Consider the following 12,577-nt stretch of genomic DNA (forward strand, 5'->3'; position numbering starts at 1 on the left):
GCCAATAGTTTAACTGCAGCTTTCTAAAAGTATAAACGCTCAGCTTTTTATGTTCCACTTATTTTGTCAGAACTGTTTTCATCAGTAATTATTGTACTTATCTTCCCTTTTAGATCGCTGCTGATGTTGTGGATGCTGTCAGAAAAACATTTCTGGTTGTAGTGAATCATAGCTCTGAAGGTAATGTTGAACAAATGTAAACTTTAGTTAAAGGTTAAATTCACCCAAACATGATTTTTTTTTAGTAAATACTCGTCCTTATGTTGCTCCAATCCACTGAGATATTCATCTGCAGAACAAAATATTAAGATATTTTAGAGACAATCTGAGAGCTTCCTCGTCCTCCATAGACAGCAGCATTCCTGAAAAGGAACTAAAACATTATCAAAACATTCATGTGACTTTAGTGGTTCACATGTAAACACACAAAGCACCAAAAACATTTTTGTGTGCCAAAAAAAAAAACACTGTAGAAATGACTTTAATTAATAAAGAAGGTGTACAGACACATAAATGCACACACACTCATGGTTTGTAGTATTTTTTTTTTTTTTTTAATATTGGAGTAGTCAGCCAAACCAAACAAGTGAGCAGCACTCGCTTATGACATCAAATATTTATTTGAAGCACAACCAAGGCTAACCAAAGTGCTGAACATACAGTAGGAGTACTAAAAACAGAGAAGAAAGCAGAATATGAAAGAAACATTTAACAAATATTAGCAATAAAACAGTGATCAAGGAGTATTAAAAGTGAAAAAAAAATAAAATAAAATAATATATATATATATGCAGAAGGTCTTTAAAACGGACTTAAAAGAAAACAGTTGTTGTTGTAATATTATGTTATGTGTACTGTTAAGATACTGGTTATGTTTTGTGTTTACAGTCTGAGATTTATTTTTGCACTGCCAGTCAAAACTTTGTCCGTCACTCTATTCATCCTTCTGTTTGTCCATCCCTCCCTACATCCCTCTATTTGACCATCCCTCCATCCATCCCTCTATTTGTCCATCTCTCAATCTATCCTTCTATTTGTCCATCCCTCCATCCTTCTATTTGTCCATCCCTCCATCTATTCTTCTATTTGTCAATCCCCCCATACATCCCTCTATTTGTCCAGCCCTCTATCCATCCTTCTATTTGTCCATCACTCAATCCATCCTTCTATTTGTCCAGCCCTCTGTACATCCCTCTATTTGTCCAGCCCTCTATAAATCCTTCTATTTGACCATCCCTCTATTTGTCCATCCCTCAATCTATCCTTCTATTTGTCCATCCCTCCATCCATCCTCATATTTGTCCATCCCTCCTTCTATTTGTCCATCCCTCCATCCATCCTTGTATTTGTCCATCCCTCCATCCATCCTTATATTTGTCCATCCCTCCATCCATCCTTCTATTTGTCAATCCCTCCGTACATCCCTCTATTTGTCCAGCCCTCTATCCATCCTTCTATTTGTCCATCACTCAAACCATCCTTCTATTTGTCCATCCCTCCATCCATCCTTATATTTGTCCATCCCTCCTTCTATTTGTCCATCCCTCCATCCATCCTTGTATTTGTCCATCCCTCCATCCATCCTTATATTTGTCCATCCCTCCATCCATCCTTCTATTTGTCCATGCCACCATACATCCTTATATTTGTCCATCCCTCCTTCTATTTGTCCATCCCTCCATCCATCCTTGTATTTGTCCATCCCTCCATCCATCCTTCTATTTGTCCATGCCACCATACATCCTTCTTCTCTCCAAGGGTGCATTTATTTGATCCAAAACAGCAGTGAAACATTATTATAATTTATATTAATATCAATTTTCTCATTGAATGTAGTTTCAAATGTAATTTATTCCTGTAATTCAAAGCTGAATTTTGAAGACTCCATTCCTCACTTTGCATTATCCATTATAAATCATTATAATATGACGAATTGCTATTCTATTATGATTATTGGTACAAAATCACTAATAATGATCCTTATGAAACGTATTAATGAGACTGATGGACTGATGTGTGTTCTTAGTTTGTTTATGGTATTTGTCATTTTTTGTAGTTTTGTCATGTAAGTGTAGTTTCCCAGTGTGGTGCTGAGTTCTGGCGGTACTAAGGGTATCTGCTGTTTAAAACATATGTCAGAGTAGTTGGTGGTTCATTCCGCAGTGGCAACCCCTGATTAATCAGAACTAAGCTGAAGGAAAATGAACTAATGTGTATACTACCACCAAAGCAATATTTACATTTTGCTCTTCTGGCTCATTGGCAATGAAGAAAGAAGAAATAAAATTCTTGACTGAACTGATCCTTTCAGGACACGTTTAATGATGAGCATAAAAAAATGTCAAAAATTTGCCTGAAGTGCATGCAGTAACTGCGGGTGGAGCAGCATGTCAGGCAGCTTTTATAGAGGTAACACCCGCTAAATGTCTTAATGTGTTTACTCTGTTTCCACTCTCACATTCAGAGCCGCCGGCTTCACAGTTGACCGACAGGCCTTCATTGATGGTGCTGCTGTCTGTAGGAGTCCTGCTGGCTGCAACCGCAGTGCTCGCCTTCACCATTTTCTACAAGAAAAGAATAAAAAAGAAAGAAGCCAAATTAAGACCAGGTTTGAGCTTTATAACTATAAGTATGCATTGGCTAAAGTATAAGTTATTTTTGACATTGTGTTCTCCCTTTTATTTAGCCATAAATATAGTTGGAAAGTGTTTGAATGCCAACGGTGCTATTGAACTGTTTTTTTTTATCTTTTTGGCAGAGATTGCAGAACAGTACTATAACAAAAAAACTGAAAGTGAAGGACAATGTGTTTTGTTGGACAAAAGCATGCGCCCCCCTCGCCTCCTGATCTGCTACTCTAGCAACGATGGTCCTGCACATGTCAGGGTCGTGCTGCAGCTGGCTGCTTTTCTGCAAAGGCACATGGCCACTCAAGTAAGCTTTTAATTTAGAAGCATGTTAAGATTACAATAAAACATTTAATTATGTAATATGCCATCTTTGAAAGGTCATTAAACACAAAGATTTTAAGTAACAGTTTATGAAGTTCTGTTAGTTATTATTGGTTGACTCATTTAATCGTTATTAACAATAAGCAAAAAATGTATTCCATCATTTTTTAATTGATTACATTATTTCCTTTTGATGACACTTCCTAATCTGTAATTGCCTCTCTGAATATCACACTAACTGTACAAAAAAAAAAAAAAAAAAATACTAATACTACTAATACTTCCCTTCTTAGACTTTACAGACCTGAAACTTGCTTATAGCACTTATTCATTGTTGCTCTTGGTTGTGTAAATTGCTTCCTTGTCCTCATTTGTAAGTCGCTTTGGATAAAAGCGTCTGCTAAATGACTAAATGTAAATGTAAATGTATTAATGATGTATAAGTAAGTTATCAAATTACCATTTCCTAAGAGTAGAAGTGCTATATATATGTCTGACGGTACTAAACGTGAACTATTTTAGGTCTGTTAGGATTACCTAAATGATGGACATTTGCTAAACGCCAGAATAATGAGAGAATTTTTTAAAAAATTATTTTCTAGACAGTCAAAAGTTTACATACATTTCTTTGGTATTTTGTTAGCTTTGCTTTTAAACTGAATAACTTTGGTCAAATGTTTTGGGTATCCTTCCACAAACATCTTACAATAGTTTGAAGGAATTTTGGCCCATTCTTCCTGACAGAATTGGTGTAACTGAGTCAGATTTGTTGGCTGTCTTCCTCGCACAAGCTTTTTTAACTCTGCCCACAAATTTTCTATAGGATTGAGATCAGGGCTTTGTGATGGCTACTCCAAAACACTTACTTTGTTGTTCTTGTTGTTGTTTTCCTTGTTTAAATCAGGCATTGCTTATTTTTATTGTTTATTCGTAATGTGGAATTTAATCGTAAGCTAGTAGTTTTGGAGAATCTAATGTCTACGCATACTGCATAAAACAGCAAGGTAAAGAAGAATGTAAGACTCTTTCATAACCCTTCTGTTGTTTTTAGTTAGTTTTAAAGCGCTGGTCCACAGTGTATTTTTAAGGCTTGGTTGTGTTTATAAGATGCAAAGCAATGTATGTTCATGCTTTACTTGTAGAAAATCACATGATTATTTCATATATCATATATACTTTGATTATATACAGCTACTTAGCTAACATGAAAACGACCGTCATATTTCCTACAAGCACGTGCTTTTGTGCTGTGTAAACAGTAGCTGAATCAGACAGAAATGAAGAGCACACAGCTGAACCTCACGTCTGTTCTCTAAAATAAATTTTGACAATTGTCTTTTACATATGTTTGGGTTATAAGAATATGTAAGTTATGTGATACATTTACATATCTTTTGCGAGTTGGTTATTTGAGAACCGAAAGCGTCCACATAGAGAGACACTGCAGCGCTGCTGGAGATTGTGGCTTGTTACAGTGGGCTGACTGATAAATATGAATTCGTAGCTAAGTGGTTTATTTATAAACAAATTTTGAGGGGATCACATAACATGCTTATGATTAAACACAGCTGGTTCTGCTTCAGCTCCATATATTGCACCAATCAGGCGAATACTGACACTCTATACATTACCAGAGCTTCCTACTCTAGTCATCTTCATCTTGAAGAATCCCCTCTTCCACCCCTACTCCTCCGCTTCTCTAAGAGGGCAGCACGACAGCCCAGTGGTTAGCACTGTTTCCTCACAGAAAGAACGCCGCTGGTTCGGCCCTCTACAAGCCAGTCTGCGTTTCTGTGCAGAGTTCGCATGTTCTCCCCGTGTTCACGTGACTACTTCTAAATAGCACCCTAAGGCAACTCCAGTCAAATTTATCTCAGCAGTTCACAAGCAGGGGAGTTCTTGAGACCTACCTGAGCTCAAACTCTCCTCTCACCCTTCAAACGGGAGTGAGCCGTGGGCTTAAAGATATTCTGAACTCAGGCCTCTCTCCCAGGACAGCATGCCAAATACGCTTTATTATCAATCATCAGCTAAGTGTGAACTCTTGAAATTGTTAGTGGTGCCAAACAGCATTTCCCGTTGTTTACATCCTAGTTTACGTCCTTGCTACAACATACCGTTAACTCTAGAAACTCTGCATGTAATAGATCAATTTTACCAAATAAAAACACAGGTTGTGGCTCACAATCCACAGCTTCGCCGGTTGGAGGAGTCTTGAGCTGAATGCCGCAGTGAACTTCCATCTTCCATATTTCTATAACAATTGCTTTCCATTCTTCCAAAATGGGAGAGGTTAATAGAATAGTTTGCGTGTTATATCAAATATCTAATATTTTAAATTCTTCACCTCAAATTTATCTCCATTAATAATATATATTTTTCCTGTTCAGGTGCATTTGGACCTGTGGGAGGCCCTGGGCATTATGGAGGAGGGCCTTATGGGTTGGCATTGCAGGATAATGAAGGAGTGTGACTTTGTTCTGGTCATCTGCTCTCGAGGTCTCCTTCAGAACCAGATCAACCAGTCCGAGGATGAGGAACCATTGGAGAACACCACCTTAGCTGTGGTTTCTATGATCGGAGAACAGCTGTGCTATGCCAAAGCTCTGGGTCATGACCTTTCCAAATACATGGTGGCCATATTCGAGTACTCGCAAGAGTCTGATATCCCAGCAGCGCTGAGTCTGGCTTCAAGATACACCCTGACTAAAGACTTCCCTTTGCTCTTCTCTCATCTTCATGGATTGGCTTTGCAGAAGCCTGGAGCTTATCTGCAGGTGGAGAACATTTCAGAAAGGGGCTATTACAAACTGCCGACTGGAGCTACACTACAGCTGGCCATCCAGGAAGCCAAAGCACAGTTCTCTGAAGAGGAGCATGGAGGAAATCCAATCATTTCATAAGAATGGCAATAATAGATGCAATCATAACACCGTAATCCAACACCCCGTCCATTTAAACGTATAATCCATATGATAAGCTGCTTTTCCACAATCATGCCGAATGGTTGTCAGGTATGGTTCCAGTCAATTTTTGCGCATGAGCCTGGTATGATTACAAATCTTTCTCATCTGCAAATTCTAATGCTGGTTTGAAATCACATGACTACCCTACAACACTAGCACTCTTTAATTGACTGTGAGATGTTGTACTTTGACAGCTGATATAATGTCCATATTTAGAAAATATACTTTTCTGATATTATATCATCAAGGAGAAAGTCCAAATGTGGCAATATAATACCAACTTTACCTCAATCCTACCTGTGTCAGTTGCGTCGCTTCATTCCCATTCAAAAATTCTCTCCTGTGACCTTATGGGATAATACAGAGATGTACAAACAAGGGCCAAGGATGGCCCATAGTAAGCTTTGATTTGACCCACCATCTCATCTGAAAAGAGAATGATGGGGATCATTGGGGAGAACCTCTATAACAGAGATAGTCATTTTAAACTAAAGGGCACCTAGTTTACCCCTTTTCTAAGAATTATTTTTAATATTAAGGTTTTTCTAAGTGTGCCAGTTTAGGTTCAGTTCAAAACAGAGTTTAGATTTTTATATTATAATGTGTTAACAAGTGTCATTTTGGGGGGGTGTACACAGCTCGCTGTTTTAGGGGCGTGTTGTTTCACATTAAAATTAGTTTCAACTTCCTGCACAACTTAACAAGGGGATGGAGACAGGCAGACAGAGAGAATCAACATGAGTGAGAGGACCAGCATTCAGCCGTACATGTACAACTCGGAGACAGACCAAGCAGAGAGTACAAAGTCATTTGTGTCTTTGTATAGTTTTACAGCCAACTGTGTGCTAGTTTAAAGTTCCGAGCTTGTACACTGCTTGCACATTTGCATGTTATTTAAAATGAAACTATTCAGTTGGCGCTTTGTTGTAGAAATATGAACAGTGTCCTGAGTCATGGCTGGGCGCCGCGGACAGCTGCCAACTTGCGGCGTCGGTGTGTGTATCCTGATAGAAACCTATGTTTAGAATTCTAGAATGCATGGCGCTGCACTTCGCCAAGTGGTACTTCTGATGTGCGACCTGCTTAAGGCAAGTTCATTTTTCCAATGGAGAGACACGCACGTGAGACAACGTGCGCGCACTTTCCAGCTGCACCTAGTTAAGATTCTGTGAGCTTCTGTGTCCGCGGGAAATGCAAACGGCTGAAGTTTAAGGAAGATGTTATGAAAAGTACACGTTTGCAAACCCACCTAAAGTTACAGACAATGGCGCCAATGAGAGCGATCATGTGGTGAATGTTAATCTTGTGTTGAGCCCAATGAGCCTTGCATCTAAAAATAGAGCAAGGGTGTTTCTTTGGTGACATCGCTTTGACTCACATGCTGTAAATGGCAGACGTGACACAACAAACTGAGGATATGGTAATGCACACCTGTCAATCAATATTGGTGGGCGGGGGGACTGCACTCCTAGGTCAAGTTGCGGCCAATCTCAAAACTGCTCCAATTGGTCCAACGTTTTTATGTTGTTTAATTGAAAAAAAAAAAAAAGGACTGTGTGTGTTTATATCACCGCAATATGACGGTCTACACACTATACCTACACACATGTCTGTCCACACAGCTTGAAAAGTAGATTTTTCACCATAGGCGCCCTTTAAACGTAACCTTTTTGCCTGTTTTATAGTTTTATAGCAAACTGAAATTAAGCGTTTCGATTAAAAGTTGTAAATGATTCCAATTTTTTAATAATGTAAATACTTTCGACAAAAATGCACATAACATTACAAGCAAATTAATGCAAAAGCTTGACTTGTGTTGCTATTTGGCATTAAACTCCATCGTGTAATTAATAGAATTGTTTTTGTTTTTACTGTAATAAGTTTATTATAAATATTATCTTTTAAATTATACTTCAAATGGGCAATGTGGGGTGCAGTAGGTAGAGCTGTCGCCTCACAGCGAGAAGGTCGCTGGTTCGAGCCTCGTCTGGGTCAGTTTGGTGTTCTGAGTGAGTTTGCATGTTCTCCCCGCGTTCGTGTGGGTTTTTTCCGGATGTTTCGGTTTCTCCCACAGTCTAAAGACATGCGGTACAGGAGAATTGGGTAGGCTAAATTGTCTGTAGTGTATGAGTGTGAATGAGTATAATATTTATTGTCCATATTGCCATTTACATTACAAGTGCATTAACAAGTGATGCATTTGTATTACATTAAAAGAGGTCTGTTATCAGCACCACATTGGAAAATTATATTTTGGTGACCCATAGACGATTAAAGGTACTATAGAGTGCATTGACTAACTAAGTTAAACTCGGCAGAAATGGTTGTGCTCATTTATAACCACAGGAACTACACCTTGAATGAAAAGTTGGGTTTTTATTATTTTTGAAGCACTCTTTGGTGCGTGCTCGCACTCTCTCTCTCTTACACACACACATGCAAAACAATCAATTATAAAAATTATATTCTACAAAAGGGGCAGACAGAGATGTATTTAAGTGTTGTATTTTTTTAAGCTTTAACACATCTCAAAACACAGGCAGGAATTATTATTGACCTCTGCATAAACTTGAGAGTTTCTTTCCCTGCTGAATAAATCACAATAAGAACTAAAGAAATTAATCAGCTTACTTGTGTCTGTTACTAACATAAGCAGTCATTTTTACAGTATACATGTTAAACTAACAAGAGATACACGTCAACAGACCAAATGACTCTTGGGGGTGGCGCTGAATAAATTTTTAATCTGTATATCCTGCATTTTACATTTTGACTGCATGACAAATCTCCTTTTTAGTCTTCCTGCCTCTCCCGTTTTCAAAATAAGAGTTTCACATACATAGCACGTTCAATAAAGAACCAGATAAACAGTAAGATTGGGGAGGGGAAAATTATGAATGTTGTAATCTCACTAGACAAGACGCTAATACTTGTTGCTAATTAAACGCAGCCTGGGATGATATTAAGGATCCTGTGTGAATGAAAGTTTGTGTTTTGTTTTAATTGGCCATTTTTTACATGGATTTACACTCACAGAATGTCATTTCCATGTACTAAACTCGTATCATTCAGTTATCTGCTTAAGTATATTCAGACTTTCATTCTATGGCACCTTTAACATAAGTGAACCATTCGACCAGATTAAAACGGGCGATTGACGTGCACTAGACAGTTTAATCTTTGTCTGGTGGCTGTGTTTTTTTTTTCTCTGCAAAAGATAAACAATATGTATGTATTTAAAGTTAAGCAGCATGTATCGTTTAATCCTATAATACAATCACTGATTAACATGTATATTTTTATTGGTCATTTTCAGTAGCATTCAGTTGTTTTTTGTGTTCGATCTTAAAAAATAACAATTCATTTTAATGGATTATATGTTAAAGGGATGACAGATATTTGCAACGCTGGCTTAAATGAGTATATGAGATTTAATTTTAGAGAGAAGGTGGACAAGTATGAATAATTAAGCTGCGCAAATCATAGGATCGCAAAAACAAGCAAAGCTGATGATGATGGGCTTCTGGTGCACGCTGTTCGTAAATCCACAAGTGTGTTTTTTGGGAACAGTTGCTTGGAATAAATCACACAATGTCAATGGAGGAAGATAATTAATGCACAATAAATACGGGCTCAAAACCCTATTCAGAAAACGGCCACAATGTCATGTAGATTCCTCATGCTAACATTCACAACCCCTTAGCAACCACATTAATAGATAAGTAATTAAGATTGTGGAATAGGGAATGTGAAGTATATTGAGGTTGCTGAATGCTGTGAAAGATATTTTTTTAACATGAGTGTGTATTTATTTAGCATTATTTGCAGAGGTGCTGCTTATGTTCTTAAATGTTACAGTACATATTCCAAGTGTTTGCATGCACCTTCATTTGGTGTCTACTACAATCAAAAAAAAAAAAAAAAGGACACTTTTTTTTATTTATTTAATCTTTTCATGACATTAAACTGTGTTATTTGTATTTACTTTTGTAATACTGTATATGGCATGTTGGTTTCTTATAAGTTTGTGTGTTATGATGCAATTGTTTGTATTACATGAAGGGAACCTTTTATATTTTAGTTTTGACAAAATACCTCTTAATGTCAGTGCGTGACTTAATATGCACAGCTTTTCATGTCTTTTACAATGTGTAATATTGTTCATGCCAAAGTTTAAACCGTACTGCTTGGCATCTGTTTTTTTAAATAAAACCTAACCTTACATAAATTGCTTTGGAAAATGTATGATCTTGATGTGTTGTGTGAATGAAATTGTATTGCTTTTATTAAAGAGTGCAGTGTATTTATCCTTTATTTTACTGGAATACGATGTTTGGCTTTTGGTGTATAATCCGAAACAGCTGTCTTTTTACAAAATACCGCTTGTTAGGAAGCCTTGATTTATGGATCATAGGCTTAGAAGGCAACAGGAACAATTTATTACATGAAATAGTTTTTCTTCCATTTGATCATTAGCAGGAAACTCAAAGACAACAGCTTTCTGTGTTACAGTAAACAATCGTAAATTCCTTCACCTATAAATCTTGTAAAATCTTGCCAAAGCTAGCCAAGAAAGCTGATATATTTCCCCCCACTTCCCCCATGATTGCGAGCAATTTAGAAGGAAATGTTTTGCTTTGTGCTCCACTAACGCGTATGTTTACTGTTGAATGTCCCCATAAACTGACAATTCTAAAATCCCACTGGAACTGTAATTTTATTATGTCCATTAATGAGCTAAAATCGAACACAGAGTCTGATTAGTTTGCCTGCAAAAACTCAAATATGGGAACTGGAGAAAACAAGATTAGAAAAAGATTAATTCTTATACATTTTGAAGATTTGTTTTTTAGGCTAGAGAGTGTCACAATTATATCCTTAATTAAACGTGTGCCAATCCAACTCTGTTATAAAAAGTAATTTAAATTCAATATTATTTGGAAATATGAGCCTCATTTTAGTGTTCGTTCACTCAAAACTGAAAATTGTTATTAATTACACCTCACCTTAATGTCACTCCCCAGTTCCCCGAGACCTTCATTCACCTTCAGAAGAAAAATTAAGATATTATTGAAGAAATTTAAGATTTCATTCATCTTACACAGCAATGCTCCCAACTCAAAATCCAGAAAGGTGTACGTCGCTCCTCAGTGCTCATGACCATGCCCAATATGAGGAGACACTGAGGAGAAGACTCTGTTAAATAAAATTATTTTTGTTTAATGTGCACACAAAAAATTTGTACATATTTATAGCGCTTTTCAAGCACTCAAAGCACTTTATATAATGGCAATTTACACAGCCAGACCGCACAACACACACCAGCTGATTTGTGGAGAGGAGACAGAGTGATGAAGCCAATTATGATATGGTGATGGTTAGAAGGTCATGATGGACAGAGGCCAGTGGGCAAATTTGGCCAGAAGGCCGGGATTAAACCCCTACTCTTTTTGAAGGACATCCTGGAGAGTCAGGTTTAACATCTCATCCGAAAGAAGGTGCTCACTGAGCAGTATAGAGTCCCCATCAATATACGGGGGCGTTAGGACCCACACAGACCGCAGGTTGAGTTCCCCACTGTTGGCCTCACTAACTCCACTTCCGGCAGCAACCTAGCTTTCCCATGTAATCTCCCATCCAGTTTCTGACCTGCATCAGTGGGCAACCATGTGAAAGTTGCAGAGAGCTAGCTGCTATTGAACCACTAAAGGCATTTGGTCTGTTTTGAGATTTATTTTGTATCTTTTTGGACTTCGAGAGTCGTGAATCTTACTGTATTTGGAGCCATGTGAAGACCAACAAATGTCTCAATGGTTTGGAATTAGTAAAATCAATAACATGATTTTCCAGCACAAAAAAAAACCCTGCTGGAAAAAAAAACTGCCTAAGCGGATTAGCTGGTTTTAGCTGGTCGACCAACCTGGTTTTAGAGGGGTTTTGGCCATTTCTTTGGGCTAGGAGTGGGAGATGACCACCTAGCCAGCCTGGTCAGGACTGAGGTAAAGTTGGTTTTATATTCGCACATTCTCCTTACTAATATAATATTATTTCAGAATAGTAAAATTCGCAAATTTTAAATATAGAAATCATATGAGCAGCAAATGATTATCAAAGTGGCGTCATGGTGGCAAAGTGTGTAGCATGATCGCCTCACAGCAAGAAGGTCGCTGGTTCGAGCTGGCTGGGTCAGTTGGCATTTCTCTGTGGAGTTTGCAAAACCCTCTGTGTTCACGTGGGTTTTCTCCGGGTGCTCTGGTTTCTCCCTCAGTCCAAAGACATGGTATAGGTGAATTGGGTACGCTAAAATGTCCGTAGTGTGAATGGATGTTTTACAGTGTTGGGTTGCAGCTGGAAGAGCATCTGCTGCGCAAAACATATCCTGGGTAAGTTGGCAGTGCATTCCACTGTGGCGACCCCTGATTAGTAAAGGGGCTAATCCGAAAAGAAAATGAATGAATGACTATGAAAGTACCAAATTGCTTACAGTCAAATAGTGCTAATGTTGTTTTGAAGTCATATTTAAAAGAGATATCAGACACAATATAATTAGCGTGTGGTAAACAATATAGAGACCGTTTAAATTAACTGTGCGAATATAAAACCAACTTTACCTGAAGCTGGTTTTAGCTGGTCATCTCCCAGAATGGCCAGGTAAGACCT

The 12,577-nt window shown here is 37.9% G+C and overlaps 1 protein-coding gene across 3 annotated transcripts in view; it reads left to right on the forward strand.

The window, feature by feature from the left end:
* si:ch211-207e14.4 overlaps positions 1 to 10,229 on the forward strand; it is a 25,876-nt gene extending 15,647 nt beyond the window's left edge. For all 3 annotated transcript variants that reach the window (XM_073939257.1, XM_683049.9, XM_017353761.4), the window contains exons 9-12: positions 114 to 180; positions 2,465 to 2,608; positions 2,759 to 2,934; positions 5,342 to 10,229. In XM_073939257.1, coding sequence (XP_073795358.1) covers positions 114 to 180; positions 2,465 to 2,608; positions 2,759 to 2,934; positions 5,342 to 5,854 — 900 coding nt within the window. In that variant the 3' untranslated portion in view covers positions 5,855 to 10,229. The remainder of the gene's footprint in view (positions 1 to 113; positions 181 to 2,464; positions 2,609 to 2,758; positions 2,935 to 5,341) is intronic.
* Positions 10,230 to 12,577: the final 2,348 nt, after the last annotated feature.

Source organism: Danio rerio, chromosome 23 (assembly GCF_049306965.1).
Source record: "Danio rerio strain Tuebingen ecotype United States chromosome 23, GRCz12tu, whole genome shotgun sequence".
NCBI classification, from domain to species: Eukaryota; Metazoa; Chordata; class Actinopteri; order Cypriniformes; family Danionidae; genus Danio; species Danio rerio.